This window comes from Myripristis murdjan, chromosome 9 (assembly GCF_902150065.1).
Source record: "Myripristis murdjan chromosome 9, fMyrMur1.1, whole genome shotgun sequence".
Classification (NCBI taxonomy): Eukaryota; Metazoa; Chordata; class Actinopteri; order Holocentriformes; family Holocentridae; genus Myripristis; species Myripristis murdjan.
Genome location: NC_043988.1, coordinates 14336910 through 14355943, shown reverse-complemented (window position 1 = coordinate 14355943; position 19034 = coordinate 14336910). Strand labels below are relative to the sequence as shown.

Sequence of the window (19034 nt, the reverse complement as noted above, 5' to 3'; positions counted from 1 at the left end):
TTTTTGAAGCACTTATTAATTAATTTTTCTCAGTCGTGAATATTTTACATCATCCTCGAGCTTCCCCAGTGTGACGATTCTAACGCCGTCCCCACAAATCAGCTCCGATTAAATTCAAATGCAATCACCCAAATTAAGAGATGGAAATCATTTTTTTTTTTCCACCACACCCCACCGCTAGCCCCCTCGCCACCATATTCCCTCTAATATTCCGTATTTTAATGACATGGCAGGCGGTGTTGCCGCAGAGAGCCAGTTGTCAACGGTGATGAACTTTCACCTTATTGGCCGCCAGCACCAGAGGCGGCTGTCTTAACCAATTACACGCTCAGGTTTGAGCGCCACTCAGCGATCATTCAGGTAATGTCCAAGCAAAGCTCCTCCCCCCTCTGGGTCCCATCTCTGCAGCGTCGGCGGTGGGTTCGCAGCGAGGAGCGGGCTCAAACTCATTTCAGGGTGCCCTGAGATAAGTGTGGAGGATGAATACAGCACATAGTCGGGGGAACTGGGCTGTAATTGCCTCGCAAGAAGCTTAGAGCCGGCGACGAGCTGGAGGTTGGAGCGTGTGTTTTGGTGTTTCACGGGGTGTCTGTGCATTTCTGTAGCATCACTACTAATTAAGACTCGAACATTAAAACGTGACTCAATTTCATCCTTGACATTGCTTATAATAAAAGAAACTTCCATCCTTCCTCCGAGTGACGAGCGGTGGTAAATTCGCTCTGATGTAACACTCTTTGTTTTGATATCAACCAAAAGAGAAAGAAGCCTGCGCGTGCTGTGGTGCTACTGCAAGTGTGCGTGTTTGTGCGTGCGTGTGTGTACGTGTGCGTGTGTGTGTGTGCTACTGTTGAAATGTTCTAACAGTATGGCATCCACTCAAAGGGACAAGAGCTGCCAGACAAAAGGGATTGTTGGTTTTAGAGACTATTTTCAGTTATCCTACTCTGGCTGGAGAGGAGCTACTCCACAAAAACACTTCAATTAGGGAGAGAGATGGCCAGAGAGGGGAGAGAGAGAGAGAAAGAGAGAGAGAGAGGGAGGAGACAGGCAGTGTGAATGGGAGTGGGATGGTGAACTCTTTCTCTCTCACGCTGACCTCCTCTCCCTCTCTCTGTCTGTCTGTCTGTCTCTCTCTCACCTTGCTGCTGACCCTCTCTTGGTCTGGGCTGTTAAAACGGGGTGTTCATGTGGTGAGGGCTCTTATGTGGCTCTTAGAGGGCTATTGTTTCTGCCAGTGACACACACACACACACACACACACACACACACACACACACACACACACACACACACACACAGAGACAGAGAGAGGGAGAGCGTCAGGCTCACAATAGGAATAAGCCATCTAGAAATAGAGCCTTTGCCTGTCTATTATCTGCCTGTCTGTGCATCTGTCTCCACATATAGATATACAGTACTGTATATTTAGCGTACTGATATTCCGGGTATATAGACATATTTTTGCAGGGTTAAATTTGTTGAAAAATAATTTCTAGCGCTGTGTTAGCAAATACTACAAATGTAAATAAGCTTTATAAAACTGTACGTTTTTAACAGTCTCTGTGAAAATAAAGAAAGAGAGACAGAAAGAACAACTACCTTCCTTTCACACCACATAACTGTTCAACTGTGACTGAGCCCGTGGCAATTATTTCAAACCTATCAGCGCCACTCTAAATATGCTATTCTGATATCAAACATGCTCTCCTTGACAATGTCAAGCCAGCAGAGACAAAAAAGGCAAAAATGAAAGGCAAAGAGACAGCAAATGCGATTCCTCCGCAGTTTTCCTCTTTTAACTCTTTAGAAGAAGCTGCGCGGCTCAGACTGAATGATGAGCTCTACAACGAGGTCACAGAGCAAATTTCTGCTCTGACTGAAATACAAGAGCCAGTGAGCCATTAGCCGTGCGCTCCGGCTGCTCCGGTCGCTCCATGCAATAACCCAAATCAACCAGCTCCACTCTGTATCGGCTAATGGGACCGGGGCTGCTTCACATGGAGAAAGACAAACTCCAGACACTCACACGCATTCAGTCAGAAACACACACACACACACACACACACACACACACACACACACACACACACACACACACACACAGACGCACACATTTCCCTCTCTCTCCCTGCTAGATAATACAGAGTGAAAAACTAGGCCTGTCCACTGTAGACCTAATTAAAAGTAAGAATTAATGGAGAATGGAGGATTCAGAGAGAGCAGGCAAAGGAAGAGAGAGAAAGAGAGAGAGAGAGAGAGGGAGGGAGGAGGGAGGAGGGAGGAGAGAGGAGGAGGGGAGAGAGATTTGTTGGTTCAAATGTGTACTTTTTCCTCTATTATTCAAATGAGCAGCCTGTATCTTCTAAAAATGCAGAGACAAATTTAGCGTCCTGCACAAAGTAGACTTTAACTCTCTCTGAGGATTCTCGCCGACTTCCATCCCTTAAACCAAAATTACTCCCTGACTTTATCTTTGCCGAGATTTATGGTGGATTGTTGGCGGGGGTAAATGTGTCGCGGAAATTGCTCAATTTCTACACGCAAAACTAAAACAAAAGTTGTTAAAAGCACAACTAAGCTCAAAGAATTGATAACTATTAGCTGTGCAATTTGGCTTTTGGGGAGCGCCCATTCTGACAGCAAATTACGAACAGCAATTACTACGAAACAGTGACAGCATCTCGTACTTGTCAACAATAAATCATTCCTCCATTTATTTATTTTTTTAATGTTTCTTAGTGATAATGTACGTGACACGCAGGGTTGCACGATACAGACAAAATCAAATATCATGATATCTCAAACACCAAATACCTCACTATTGAAATTATGAAAACATTATATGAATGAATGGCTGTACTTTAATAAGATATTTACACACAAGTCATCATTAGTAGAATTAGTGGTTTTAGTGGATATGATGAGCAAACAGGTAGAAGCAAATAACAGATGATCAGAAATTTGTATTGTAATGCAGCTTTTCAAACCAAAAGAAGACAACTTTTATGCTATATAACAATATTTTGAAAATCCAAAATTTAATCGATATCACCCTATTGTATCGCCCAGCCCAGGAGTCATTGCTGTAACACTGATTAACATCAAACCCAACAAATAATCATAATAGAAAGGTGACAATCTATTCATTTGTCTCTAATTTGTGATATTAAGTCCAAGTACATGAATGTATAAGTGAACAGTAAAAAAGTCATTTTAACTCCCCACTCCCAGGTGACTATCTGTGCAGAGAGTATATAAAGACAGTGCAGGTTATGCTGTTGTTGTTGGGTCTTTGGGTCACTGTCTTACCTGTGACATCTGCTGCCATCAGCCCCTCAGCCCTGATGACCTTTACCTGCACCACACCGACATCTTTCAGGTTGTGCAACGACCTCCACAGGCTCTGGAAACGTCACAGGCACAGGGGTGAGAGGTCAAAGAGGACGGCAAATTAGCATTGAAGATCAAGGCAGGTCAATAGTCTGACATTTCATTAAGAAAGAAAAGGGTAGAATATGTCCTTTAACAGGCCCTTATTTGAAAATGTGCTCCTGGCATTTATGGTTGAGCCCGACAGAGGATAAATGGCCAAATTAAATTTCACTTTTGCCTGCTGCTTTTGCGAGACAATTATTTTCTCCTGTGTGAAGTGTTTCTCAACTTGGTGCTTTAGATAAGATGAAGCTGTACCAATCTCTGTGGAGAAGTTGGGATGTCGCAGCAGCAAATAGTAAAAGGTTACAGCAAAGAAAAATAGAGCACAGATGAAAAGAGAGCAAACGGGAGTGATATAACAGGCAATTTCAATACTAAACATGTCAACATGTTAGATGTGAAAATACGTGAGAGCATGGAACAAGAATGAAGCTTTATGAGACTTTGGAAATTTGCAGAAGTAGCAACAGCTTACTTAACTCACAGAGACCAAAAAAGTCACATATGAACAATATAAAATAAAAGACAAACTATAAAGAATTACATTGATGTATTATGATCTGGACACATTTTAGTATAAAATTATGTAATGCGTTATATGACAAATGAAAAGATTATGAATAAAAATACGTGGATAACTACAGCAAAAACTGCATACATGATTTGCAAAAATTTGGCCACATTCATACATCTGCTGAGTAAATATCTGTCTTCTTAGTGCTGTCAAAAAGGTTTTTGTGCCTGTTGTTTACCGGTTAACGTGTGCTGCTTGAACTGTAGGCATTTTTTTTTTTGTTTGTTTTTTTGCTTGGTAGAGATAGAACGAGAGAGAGGCAGAGAGAGAGTGTGTGTGTATTAGGCTGATAATAGAGATATTGTGGAGAGTAGACACTTCCAGTGAAGCGTGACTGGCAGTGATATTATAGTTATGAGGCAAAAACACACACGCTGACCTTCACATACACTATCCAGTTTACATTATTACTCAACTAAAGAGGAAGAAAACATGCAAAGGACACACTAACACTCGCCGCGCCGCTGATAAACACACCTAAAACAAGAATGGACACACACAAGCTTGCTCTAACACAGAGAACCTCAGTCTCTCAGGCTCTCTCACACACACAGGCACACACCAAGACACATTAACAGATGCACACACGAGGTTCTGTGATTGTGTAGCATGTGATCAGATGCAGGGGGAAAACGTGTAAAATGTGTTAATAGTCAGAGGAAAAAATAACGGCCGGCACAAAACTTGTCAGCAAGTCTGACAAATAAAGGGGGACCTGTGGAGATCAACGGGCCCGGTCAACAGGCCGGGGCACAAACACGCACACAAACACACACACAAGCACCAGCCCCGTGCTTTTGTTCACCCTCACACACCCAAGTATAAACACATGCATAGAAAACCTACACTGAGGCCAAATTGAGTAGCATGTCGGCGTGTCTTAAAAGCAGAGTGGAAATGCACTTCACTTCAATTTATTTCTCTCTCCCTGGCAATAACCCCTTCCATCCCCACAGGAGTAATTATAATTTAAATTTCAGAGTCAGGGCCAGGCTACAGACTTAATTCATTATTACCAACTCTGTCAGACTCTGCCTGTTTCCAGCGATATCATTGTCCAAAAGCTCTCTAAAGGAGATGAGAGGGGAGAGAGTGTGAAAGAAAGAGAGCGGGAGAGAGAGAGAAAGAGTGCGAAAGAGGGAGAGAGAGAGAGAGAGAGAGAGAAGCAACTCTCCATTTTAAGGCATGATTTCTCTGAAGATACAGCTGCTTGTTGTGATTATTGGGGAAACAGCCGAGGAAGGAGGGAGACAGAGGGACAGAGCGGGAAAGAGACAGAGTCAGAGAGAGGGCACGAGGGAGGAGACAGAGGAAGAGAAACTAATGGCCAACTAGTTAGTGTGCAAGCGTTCGACAAATGCCCGGATTCGTCTTTCATGTTTGTACACTGATGTACGGAGGAGAAGGCGTTTTTAGCCGTAAATGTGTTGATGCAGGGAGACGTGTTCTCATCCTCCACCTGCAATCCATCCTTCCAACACACTGGCACCCTGAGGCGACAAATGGAGTCTAGCCTCGCCTACGAGTGATGCGGAGGACAGGACACACCCATCCACAGAGATTCAAATCCTCACAAGAGAGATAAACAGCAAAAGAGAGCAATAAAGACCAACCCACCCCCACCTTTAAGTCTCCAAACACATCCTTTCTAGTAGGGTTTGGGAATGTTAACGATGGGGGTGGTGATGCCTGTGTGTGCGTGTGTGTGTGTGTGTGTGCAGCGTGCAGGCAGGATGATGGGGACAGGGAGGAGATGACAAGGATGGAGGAACAGAGGAGAGAAGAGGAGGACGAGAGGAAAATGGAAGGAGGGAGTTAGCTTTCACAGGACAAGCCCCCGCCCTGTGATTGACAGCTTGTCACTGTGACGTCTTCTTCCTTGCCTGTCATTTGAAAAAAAAAATAAAAAAATAAAAAAATGGTAATGTCACATACCACAGACACACACACACACACACACACACACACACACACACACACTCATACAGATACAGAAACGTAAATGAATGTCAGAGCTGGCATAGCCTTATGACTCGCTGTCATCTTTGCATCGCGTCACCTTTTATCAAAAACCTAAATAACATTTCACACACACATGCACGCACAAACATGTGCATGCGAGCGCACACACATCATCCACCTAACAGCTGCACAGTCAGTTCAATGGGCATTCCATTATAGATTAGTCTGTGAAATGCCCAAATACAAAGCAATGCGTACAGCTTCTTCCTTCTCCAAACTCCAAATGTTACTTTTCATCGTCTCAAAATCCCTGTCCGAGTATCTCTCTCTCATTCTTCCCTTCTTTCTGTCGGTCTGTCTCTCTCTCTCTCTCTCTCACTCTTCCCATCCATGCTTATCGATCTCCCACTCTAGCTGTGTCATCTGCCCCTGCCACACTTTATCCCATCGCTTCATCTCACTCTTTGCCCAGTGTGTGTGTTCCTTCTCCTCACCTTAGAGGAGAGCAGCAGAGTGGGAGGCAAGTGCACTATAGGTGTGCATGTGTGTGTGTGTGTGAGTGTGTGTGTGTGTGTGTGTGTGTGTGTGCATGGGGGTAGGTGGTGAAGTGGCACCACTTGAGAAGAGGTCACCACGTCCTCCCTCTCTCACCCACCCATCTTGTGGCCACCCCAGGCCCATTAAGAGCCATTAGTGTGCATGCTCCTTTGCCATCATAATGCATAAATCTCCCTTCTCTCTCTCTCTCCCTCTCTCTCTCCCTTTCTCTCTCTCTCTCTCTCTTTCTCCCTCAATGGGAGCAGTAATTAGGGATGAAGGAAAGGTTACGCTGAGCAATAGTACATCTAAGACAGTTGTCACTAAGTGAGTGCATTGCACTGTGTTGCATATGGCTCTGACTTCACCTGAATTCAAAGTAGTTTGGAAGAGAAAGTCATGCTGCACATGCAAGCATACACGAGCGCATGCACACCTGACACACAGTCTCACACAGGCGCGTGCGCGCGCGCACACACACACACACACACACACACACACACACACACACACACACACACACACACACGAAAAGCTATCATAATACAGCAATGCTAAAATGAGAAAGACTGTAATGAGCTCAGGCTAGCATCAGATCACAGCATTAAGGTGTCTATTATCGCTTTTCTTCAATGGCCACAAGATTAGGATGAGGAAGAAACACCTGCTGAATACAACAGAGTGACCTCACTGTGACCACACAAGGTCTGATGTGTGTGTGTGTGTGTGTGTGTGTGTGTGAGAGAGAGAGAGAAAGAGAGAGAGAGAGAGAGAGAGAGTAACAAGAGGGACGGGACTGGGATTTAAATGGGTAACATCTTCATACAGATGCAGATTATTAAAATGTGTGTGTATGCTTGCACAACATGAATGTGTGTCACAATATCGAAACCCCACACCCCCACTATCTGCCTTCCACCCCACCGGCTGAAGGTAATTTGATATGTATGATGTATGTGTGTGCATGCATGTGTGTGTGTGTGTGTGTGTTAATGATGAGCAGGGTGGGCTTCTAGTTGCTGCAAGCTGGAACAAGCAGAGGATTTTCAATTGTCTTCTCTTCCTCGTCCTCCAAGGTGGAGGCATCTGCTCTTCAGAGCTGTGATGATGACAGTGTGGTACTTGTAATGCCCTGCCAACCCCCTCCTTTAAGAGCATTTATTAGTTAGCTGATGGGGGTAGGTGCTGTTTGGGCGTGCATGTATATGAGTCTGAGTGTGTGTGTGTGTGTGTGTGTGTGTGTGTGTGTGTGATTAGCAGTAGAGGGTTCTTTGTACAGGCTTGTGCTGGACAGCTGATTTCATGCTGATAATACCAGTCAGTAAAAAATGTGCCCAATAATAATAATGTAAGCCCACACACACACACACACACACACACACGCACACACGCACACATTGGGCAGATTAGTGGGCTTTGAGGAGCACTGTAATGTATTAGTGGCGGTACTTGGTCTTATCGGTGGTCTTTGATAAGGTACAACTTTATTAAATTCTCCAACTGAAAGACGGCCAGTCTGGGGAAAAGGAATATGTTAATAGGTAGAGACCATTCAAGTCTTCAAACCGACCTCACTGTACCCCTCCATCTGCTCACTCCCCACCCTCTATCTCTGCGTCCCTCCATCTAACAGGAGGGCCAGAGCGGCGACAGACAAAGAGGCGAGGCAGCTGAGGGAGAGGGACAGAGACGGGGAGCGAGGGAGAGAGGAGGAAGCAGGAAAAGAGGGAGGCGAGCGAAGGAAAATGTCTAGCCTTCAGCCGAGCAGAAAAACGGGGTCTGCGCCAGTTGTGAGAGAGGTGAAATAGCTTTTTCTTTCCATTTTACACGCCTACCCTTCCCGGCGCAACCCTCACCCTTTACCTCTCGCCCCCTATTACGCACACACGCAAACACACATGCACACACACACAGATGCACTCACACTCCCCATCTTCGTTTTGTGACTGCGAGGAGGGAGCCCAGCGTGTGTGCGTGTCTCGGTCCTAGAGCTCCCCCCTCTGATCTTGGGTCGCCACTGCAGCGCGCAGCAGAGTGGCCGACCTCCCGTGGCTAGCCAATAAGGCAGCGCCGTGGTTATGTAGGTCGCGGCACCCATGTTCGGCCTGTGGAGCCTCTCCGCTGGTGCTTACACACACATCAAAACACACACGCATATGTGCCAGCTGGGAGGCACTGTAAACTCAAATTAGAGCACAACTTGCATTCACACTGATTCTCACTCACACACACACACATCTACAGCATGCGAACGGATGAGTATACACACATATATCCACACATACAGACATCATGCCACTACACATACACATGCATGTTGGTTTTTAGAGGAGAAAATATGATCCAAGTCACATTTATAGGCAAATCAAGTGTCACAAAAGTGAAAACTTGTATTGAGTGATTAAATGTCGGGCTGTAATGTAAGCTGCAGCTCCAGGCAAACTGTTTTGGAAATCCTTTGCCCCAGCATTGAGTAACAACACCGCAAGACATGCTGTTGATGTGCGGAGAAACATCCCGTGCCAAGGCTGTCAGCGAATGAAATCCACTGTGAGTGTGTGCGTGCGTGTGTGAGTGAGCGCGTCTTTGTGCTGAGAGTGACAGGGAGCGAAGGGTTAACTAGGCTAAGACAAAAGGACAGGCTGAAGCTATTGTGTTGTTTGGAGGGCCTCAGGAACAGAAGGAGGCCTTAGGGCTCGCTTTCTCTCATAACAGACATACACTCACACAAATACACTCAACTCAATGACAACTGGCCGGGCATTTAAAAAAAAACACAAATAAAATGAGCACACACACACACACACACACACACGCATTAATCATAAATGCCCACAAATCACTGTAGGACGCTGGTACAAATACCACCCGATACTGCCGGCATGAATCACAGTGACAGAAACAAAAGCGAGCTGTGAATCCAACATCCTTTCCAAGCGCTTAATCCAAACAGCTCATCTCAACAGACCCTGTAAGAGTCTCGTCATCTCTCTTCTTCTTTCTTGACCTCCACCCCTCTGTTCCTTCTCTCCCTGTCTGAGCCTTCTCATCTCCCACCTCACCCACTCCTCTGCTTCCCCTCTCCTTCTTACTTCAAACCTCGCCGCCGCAGCTTGGCGGATTCTCTGTCAAGCCTCGACACATTCGCTCGTGAAAAAAAAAAAAAAAAGAAAAAAGAAAGAAAGAAAATAAAAAAGAGAGAGATTCCTCCCGATGAATAAGTGAGATTCTTCATGAAATGTGAATAAATTGTGACTTTATAACAATGAGAAGTCTGATGATAAATGTGTGAGTGAGAGCTGTTGTTTGACGTGTCAGGCTGACTCATGACACATAAACAGTGGAGACAACAGTTTTCTTTGTCTTTGCGACTTGGACATGTTGACACAAATAGCGCAGCCATCACTCCGGGGAAGAAGCCGCAGTATCAAGGTAGATTGGACGGCTTCATACAATTCAGCTGACTTGTGTATGGAATCTGTTCGACTGTAGCTGCGTGTGTGAGAATGGATTGGAGCAAGGAGGAAAGAAAAAGAGTCAAGCCCATGCGTAAAAATGGATTTCAAGCACACCATGAAGGATTTAGGGGACTTAATTACACTTGTTAGTGTGTCTTTGTGCGTTAGCCTCTTTTACCCTCTTTATTGATTTGACCTAATATGGTACTTATAAGGCTGCAGGGGGGCCAAAACGTCCCATCATCCCATCCCACGATCTGAAACCACACACACAACAAATCTAAGAACTCACATATCTCTGCATGATCTGGTGCCTCTCGTGTGGGTCGTCCAGCACGTTGACGGACAGGTCTGAGATGGAGACGGCGGCGGACGCGGTGAGCGTCACCAGCAGCACCAGCACGCCCTCGCCTTCCTCCAGTGGCAATTCAAGCTTGTGTGTGTGTTCTCTGCTGAGCATGGACAGGTCTATCATACACCTGGAGCACACACAAGCACATACATGTGAATTTATGGCGGCTGGATCTGACATTATTGTACTTATTTATTTTTTTTTATTTTCAAATGTTGTAAGGTAGACAAAGTCTGTGATAGATGAAGCAAAATATGGAGCAAATGATTCAAACAGAAAGTTACTGTAATGCTTGTGAATGTGGCGAGGTAATATTTGAGCAAAATATAGACCTAGGGGTGTGGCAAACACTGGTGGAGAGAAAGTTATTCCACATATATACACACAGAAAGAGAGACGTCTCCCCATACCTTCCCATGAAGTCGTCCTTCTTGCCAGCGTCTTTGTCCCAGACTGTAATGTCTATGTAGCCTCCCTGCTCCTCATACAGGTGGAAATCAAACTGCTCCCTCCACTGGGGATTAAGTGTTTTGGATATTGTCTGAGAGGGCAACACAGGAGATGCAGCGCTGATGGTTATTTGTGTCACACATGGAGGATGCACAGTAAACAGCCCATCATATACCACTCACAAGTGGTGCATAGACCATCAGGTTCACATGACAGGTGCCTGTGTGAATCAGAAGTAATTAACCGTTCCTGCATATCACTATTCAGCTGGAAGGCGGCATTTATTTTCTCTATCAAAATGTGCAAAGGAATGTGCACCGTGACATCTTCCAGCTATAAGTAAAGGCAATTAAACAATGAGAAAAGCAAGAAAAGAAAAGAAATGAGGGATGGATTTCCAAAGGTTTTTTTTTTTTTTTTTCAGCGGCACTGCTGGGGCGGCTGCTGCCTAAGGTGGCTCATACTCAAGCGAGAGCTATTTTATTCGAGGAACAGTGACCTTGAGGGAGCAGCTCCTTTTCCTCATGCAGGAGTAGTCCTTGTTGCCTTTATATCGAGCGACATTCATGTAAGCATAGCTTCCAAAGATAATTTGAAGCTAAGTATATAATTAATTTTCAAGAGTAATATATACTTTTAAAGCTCTGAATTAAAGGAATGCTTCAACAACTTGGGCAAAATAGCCTTTTCCCAGCTTACCCACATTGAGACATTTGTATGTCCAGTGGTTCAGCTCCTATGGGTAGCATTTCATGTTAGCTTAGCATAGAGACTTTACGTCTAAGGGAGTCATTAGCCTAGCTCCGTCAAAGTGAAAAAACAAACCATAAGGCAACTCCATAGCTTATTATTTAAAGTACACATTTTGTAATTTAAAAAAATAGTCATTTAAGAAAGAGTTAATTCTTCCTACACCTTCAGTGGTGACCAGGTCGCTGCGAGAGACAGAGGAATAAATGTGTTTAGCCGTTACATTTCCCATCTAACTTCTAGAACAACTCTTGTTTTTTTTTTTTTTTTTTTTTAAGTCCCAAAGTGTAAATGAGACAACTTTGGAGTTACTGTAAGGTTTATTCTTATTATTATTTACACTTTGTCGGAGCAAGGCTAACGACTCCCACAGATTTCAAGTCTTTATGCTAAGCTAACACAAAATGCCCTATCCCTAAGCCATAGGAACCGAACCACTAGACATACAGAGGTGAAAATGCTATTGAACATCCTGTCTCTCTCTGAGAAAGTCGGAAAAGGAGTATTTTGCCCAAAGCATTGGAGTAATCCTTTGACAGTTGCACTATCTGTTGAATAGTAGCAATGACAAAGTCTCGCCATAGTGAGGCTCCCCTCCTTCATGTGGTCACAGCTGATCAACAAAGCTTCCTTGTTCAGTGTTACATGCAGGTAACCGGAGGTAAACAAAGGAAATATTCCCCTCCAGCAGTGTTTACCTTGCTCTTGTATTTCTGATGTCCCATGCGGAACTTGACGTAGGGGTCACTGAGGCCGTTGGTGTCCATGGGCTGCAGGTCACGACCCTCTATCAGACTGATGCTGACGATGCCTCGCCACAGCTGGGCTTTCCTGTGCACATCTGACAGACGCATGCTCTGGTACTGCAGCACACACACACACACACACACACACACACACACATACACATACACACACACACAGATAGACATGCACACACGCATACACACATTCACAGAAACGTTTGCACACACAAGCTCACATGCATATATGCATTTGCATAAATGTTGGCACGTACAAACACACGCACGCACGCACGCACACACACACACACACACACACACACACACACACACACACACACACACACAAACATCAGTTAATTCCTACTTGAGATCTCTACTGCATGTATACTCTGTCAAAAAAGAAAAAAACATTAAAAAAAAACAAGATGGTATACCACAGCACATCGAGACAACACAGACGAGGAGGCAGAGATGCACAACCACAGTCAAACACAGAACAAGACATTTCAACAGAATTTGCCCCTGAGGTCTGAGCTCACCTGACATGCTGGAGCATTACATTATTTCTACACAGAGATTCCCCGATATATAATAAGAGCAAACCTACAATCGTGAGTGATTTGTAAGGGGCATCACTCAGATGACACCCTCGCTCAGCAGCAAAATTTCATTTCTTTGGTGGAAAAATGAAGAGCATGTAACCTCTCTCTATCCCTGCACAATGGCATATCTACTGAAAATCCACTTCAGAGGAAATTACTCACTGCGCAAGAGACTGAATGCATTGGACCAGTTCCTACACGACCAATCTCATGGCAATTTTTATAATCTGCAAATAATAAATCTCTTTGTCTGTTTAAGGTAAGTGTATTTAGGCCGTCCTATACAGTACCTGCAAACCACAGAAATGTCACACAGTATAATGGCAACCCTATACTTTGAGCTGTGTGCTGACAGTAGAACAAACTCAGATTGATGATTCTGAATAGTTGGAGGGATTTTTTTTTCTTTTCTCCAGTTTTCTAACCACTTACAGGCCTATTTAACCTCGCTTTGAGTCATGTCAGTCTCCTTCACTAAAACAAAGAGCAGGGTATTTATTTGTCAAACAAATACACCCCTCTTTCTCTCCCGCTCTCCCTCTCTCTCTCCTCCTTCCTCGTTAGGGAGAATTTATTAGCATAGCTTTTGTTTTGCGGGTGAATTTCATTAAACTCTGAACAAACCCTGCCTCACAAGCGCAGGCCTTTGATCTGGAGACGGAGCCTCTTAATTTCCATTCTCCAGACATTAAACAATGCGAATGGCTCCCCCACAATACAGCCAACCACCCATCCAGCTACTCCCACTTCTCTCATTTCTCCTGTTCACTTGCTGCTAACACACTGTATGCTAATAGTGAGAGGTCGTTGTTATGTCCTACTCAGGCACAATCCCAATTGTAAGGTCTCCTTGTTTTGTTGCTACATATTGCTTCTTACAGGAAACCGTGGGCTATTTGGATTAGGAATCCACATCCCTCTGCCAAGGCACAGCAGGGGAAAGATCATACAAAGACATTTTCTGAGGCCGGAAGTCCTTTAACAGATAATAACGGTTAATTTAGGAGCTAATGCAAAACTGTTCATAGTTCAACTTCTGTTAGAAGACAGCCCTTTGGAGGAAGAGAATTATCGAAAGTGCAAAGACAAGCACTTTGCCCGGTGGTGAACTTAGAAAGCTCCAGATTTAAAATGCCTCTGACTCATAATTATTATCTCAAGCTAGTTTGTGTATAGCTTGCATCTGCTGCAGTGGGTTCAGCTCTCATAGATGCTTGATTAAAGAGAAATAGCTGTACAAAAATAACCAAGTATGCAGTCAAGCAAGGAGGCAGGGAGGCAAAGAGGGGCCCAGGAGCAGCAGCTCTTTTTTGGTGGGGTAGCACAGTAACTAGTTAGTTAGCGCTCGAGCTTATCCCCGAGTCACAGGCGCAGTGGCCCAGTTTGGAGGCTTCAAAGGCTCGGTTTTGGGGAAGCACGATACAGCAGGACGTCTGGCCTGCTCCAACCATGCACACTTTAAATGTGTTTCTGTGTCTCTCAGAGGATATCAAAGTTTTTACTGTAACTTATGGGAGACAGTGCCTGAAGTGCCCCGAAGTCTGACTTGGCAGAGCCACTGAAAAGTGAGACATTGGTTTCACATCGTCCCTGGATATCAAGCTCCCTGTCTCCTTGTCTCTGTTTACTTCTTCCCAAACTGGGAAGAAAAAAAACAAAACAAAACGCAAACCGATACCAAAGTTTGTACAAAATGAAATTCTGAGGGAACACTATAGTGTAGGTAAATGAAGTGATGTATAAAACAAAAACTTGTGATACTAAAAACAGTCATTCAGCTACTAAACATATATATGCCACATGCATGAGCCAGTGAGAAGCTGCAGAACCTCGACCAGCAGTTGGGCAGCCAAGAGGAATCACAGAAATGAAACCGGAGGTAACAGTTTCTTATGCAAGCCAAGATGGGAACGCAAAAGAATGGGAACGGATCAACAGCAGAAATTTCAACTTGGGGTGAAGGGAGCCAAGAGAGGGAACCAATCAGCAGTTAACACACGGGATTCTCTGTCTCACCAACCCCCTCAAAACAAAACAAAACAAAACAAAACAAAACAAACAAAAAAGCATAAAATAAAATGCTTCATTTTCTCACCTAGGAACTGCAATACACTGTGGTGGAAAAAGCACCAAAATATCCCACTCACTTAGAAGTACTGATATGTTGCTTAAGTCTTACTTAAGCAGAAGTAAAAGTACAGGTGTAACACACATGAGCAAAATTAAAAAGTAGCTAATTTTAAATGTATTCAGAATAAAATGTATTGCTTTTTTGGGTTACTTTTTGCAAAATCTTTACAAAAGATGCTTGCAATTGGAAAAGAAAAGAAAAGAAAACAATGCAAATAAAGCATAATTCCTCTCTTTCTCTTTTTCTTTGGCCTTTTACATTTGGCCAATTTACAACAGTCCAGTTTCCATTGCTGATGCGATGCTTAAGGGCAATCTGCAAATTTCAGTGATAGATGTGATTCAAACGGTAGAAACTGAGATAAAAGTACAATCATGCCAAAATGTACCTCAGTCAGAGTAACAAGTAACTGAAATGTGTTACTTCCATCCTTGGTGCTCACATGATTTACAGGTTGCCTTCAGAGCTGTACACACAGCTCACAGAATTTACTTTATGTCACCATAATCCCTTAGGACTTTTTTTTTTTCCTCAAATGTTCTGCTGGTATTTGCAGCTTGTGGAAAATAAGCTGATGACAGTGAGAAGGAGAACTGAAGAACGGAAAGAATAAGTGATAATACTGAGGCGGGAGGGAGTGGGAGAGGGAGGAGGGTGGAGGGGAGAGGACCGGGTGTAAGACTCCATCCATGTACCAAGGACACCAGTGAAGAGTGCAGGAGAGGTGAAGGACAGTGCGATCGGTTGTGGGGGTTACAGTACAGTCAGAGGTTTTGGGAAGGAGAGTTACATGCTATTTTAGTTTACCTTACTAGATCGCTTCCAGTTCCTTCTCAAAAGCATGGTCTGTGAATGAGACAAAGCGGTTACAGAGCGCCCCCCCTACTGTCGCCCCCTCAGAGCTGCATGGTCAGAGGTTAAGAGAGGGGCAGGAGGTGTGTGAGGTTGAGGGGTCAGCCTGGATGGGTGCAAGGGAAAGGAGGACACAGGGGGTGAAGGGTGAGGGTGGGGTGGGGGATCGGGCAATTCATGCAACTAAAGTAAGCAACACATATAAAAAGCGCTCCTATTTCTCATAAAGTGTTATGCAGCATTTGTGTACACACACACACTAAGATACACACTGTGCAAAACAAATTATGGGACATCCTATATAAAAATACTGTCAGTGTCACCTGGTGTAGTTATTTGTAAAACCACACAATTAACAGTTTAATTGAATTTAAATGCTGAAGTTCTACATTCCTCCGTGTGCCGGTAGATGGCAACAGAGAGCGTCATCCAAAATGCACTGGTGTAACCTTGTACTAATTTTCTCTACAGTTGGAGAGATCCAAAGTGATGCTTAACCTAAATAGAGTTTATTTGTTCTGTCAAATGTGGACTCTCTGAACTGTAGTACTAAATAAGCAGCAGAATTAAGACATCAGATCAAAAGGAATAAAATATTTCCCCTATGACTCTGCCTTGTTCCGGATCGAGCATGCAGGGGTCCAATTAACCAAACAAATAATTGAACAGAAATGAATGCAACTATGAAACATCGAGCACGTCCGCAGAGGAACAAGCCAACATAATTAGGAGAGATAGAATCCGACGCTCTTTGAACACGGAATGGGTACTCTTTCTTTTTCTTCCACACAACATATTAATTACACTTGTGTATATGCATATGTGTTTGCTGAGTTGAGGAGTTTCCAATATCTGAGCATGAATGAAGCCGGTCCATTCCAGTTGAACATAGGCCGATCTGCAATTGTCTCTGGATGTTTGGTGACCCAGGAGTTTGAACCAGAATAACACTGTTGCTAAACTTTGTGAGACTTACCACTAAGGACATTTATGCCTACACTTCAGCTAAAAAACTGATATACAGCACTAAGTTCACTGCTTCTGTCTCAGTACTGTCAGTTCCATGATATGCAACTACAACACAGTCTCCTAAAAACTGTGTTCCCATACAACCAAACTGCATTCCTAGTTATGTTTAGGGAGAAATGTTTTTTGTCACGGATTATGTTTGCTTCTTTCCTATCATTCTTTCTGGCTTAAATTTGTTTATTTCTGACATACACTTTCTTTCTAGGTTTTATAGCATTTCAGTGTTACATGGTTAGGTTTAGGCACCATAACCACTTAGGAAAAGGTTAAATTTAGGCACAAAAAATGAGGCACAAAACCTGAACACCATGGTCTCTTTGTGCGAGAACTGAACTCAGGTCACCTGGGTAAAAGGCTGTTGTTTGACCCAAATGTCACCCCACCTGCCTTCTACTAACAGACTTCAGACTAAGTGCTTACAAACATTCTTTTTACCAAGAAATAGAATCTGCAACAATATACATCCCCCTTGAAACATAATGGAGAATGCAGTTTAGCTGTATGAGGATGTAATTTTGAGGAGACAGGATTGTCAAATGAATTCTACAGAGCTGCTTTGCTTCATTCTTATGTTATTAATCTTAAAGTACATGTCACGGATGTGGGATGAGACAAGAAAGAAAGTGAAGGAAAGTATAGACAGAGAGCGGAAAAAGAGCATGAGAGTTGTTGTGTTTGGGCAGAGTGACATGATGGATGAATAATCTGAGTGTGTTTAGTCTCCTTACAGCTTCCCTGAAGTCTCCCTCCTTGGGTGACAGAGTGACGGCTAGCTCCAAGGTGCCCAGGTTATGGTCGGGGTACTGTGGATCCTTCAGGTCCAGGGTCACATCTAGGGTCCTAAAAGGGGGGGAGGTCAAAAGCCATTCACATGCCCAGCATTACTCTGAGCACAGGTGGACATTACACAAACACTACTCAGTTCCCATCAAGCCATTCCCATTCAGTACAGTCATTCCATAGCTTATAAACACTGCACAAAAAGTAAGGAAATTTGTGTTTGGTAGATTATTTCTTTGTTGTAACAATGCTTCTTGGCAATAAATCTTGTACCGTTGGAAAGCCTGTTTATTTCCCTTTTAAACGGTGCCACATTTGTAAGGAACATGCATTTGTGGGATGAGCAGCAGAGCTGAGTATGTGGGTTGCGCCCATGAAAAATTTGCCAAATAAATAATAAACAGGCTTTCCAACGGTATAATATTTATTGCCAAGAAGCATTGTTACACCAAAGAAATAATCTGCCAAACACAAATTTCCTTACTTTTTGTGCGATGTTTGTATAAGAAAACTACATGCATTTATCCAAATCATTTTCATAGTAAAAGATTTTGGGAAAAGACAGTATCAGGTGTTTGGAAAAACAGAAATGCATCTGAAACATCCATATTTCACACACCTGTAATAGGTAAACAAATGCATTAAGTGAACACATCAGTCATTGTCAATTAATATTAAACAAACCAAGGGGTTTTGTTTCAAAATGAGATATGTGTAATCACAATTTGAGATTAAGTGTCACACACACACTCTTTCAAAGTGATTGATAGCACAAAAGAGACGTAGGTAAATTAAATGCTTAAATAACAAAATGATAAAAATTCAAAAGATGGTATCATCCATCTTTCAGGTATGCTAAATGATGGACTTGGGGTAATAATTTTCTCCTCATACATTTTCTCTGTACAATCAAAATTTAATAATATGTTGCTCTGCCTCATCAGGTTTGTGGTGAATTACCAGAGACCACCACTAGAGGGAGGTATTAGGTAATTCTGGACCAAGGGTGAATGATGGCATCAAGTACAGATAGAGACAACAACCACAGGTAGGATATTCATTAAAAATGAAGGAAAGTGAAAATTTATAAGGAGGGCATTCAAGGAAAAAAGTAAGAAAAGGAAGGAAAGGGGTGAGGAGCAGAAGTAAAGGGAGAAGTCAAAGAAACAAAGAGACCTCTGGTGCTCCAGTGACTCCAGGTAGAGGTAAGCTGAGCCCATAAAGTCATCCTGAAGGCCAAAGTCATAGTCAAAAACCTAGAGACACAAGACAACAACTGTCAACAGAGGATCCTGAACATCACTGATGTTATTTAATTATCAAAACAAATGGACTTGAACAAACAAGGAAATAAAAAGATTCCTGACTTTGCG

The 19034-nt window shown here is 43.4% G+C and overlaps 1 protein-coding gene across 4 annotated transcripts in view; it reads right to left on the bottom strand.

Annotated features, from left to right (window-relative positions):
• mctp1a (multiple C2 domains, transmembrane 1a) overlaps positions 1-19034 on the bottom strand; it is a 181992-nt gene that overhangs the window by 56128 nt on the left and 106830 nt on the right. For all 4 annotated transcript variants that reach the window (XM_030060841.1, XM_030060842.1, XM_030060839.1 and 1 more), the window contains 7 exons: positions 18838-18917; positions 17610-17721; positions 15808-15846; positions 12220-12384; positions 10732-10862; positions 10262-10448; positions 3313-3406 (listed from right to left, as the gene is read on the bottom strand). In XM_030060841.1, coding sequence (XP_029916701.1) covers positions 3313-3406; positions 10262-10448; positions 10732-10862; positions 12220-12384; positions 15808-15846; positions 17610-17721; positions 18838-18917 — 808 coding nt within the window. The remainder of the gene's footprint in view (positions 1-3312; positions 3407-10261; positions 10449-10731; positions 10863-12219; positions 12385-15807; positions 15847-17609; positions 17722-18837; positions 18918-19034) is intronic.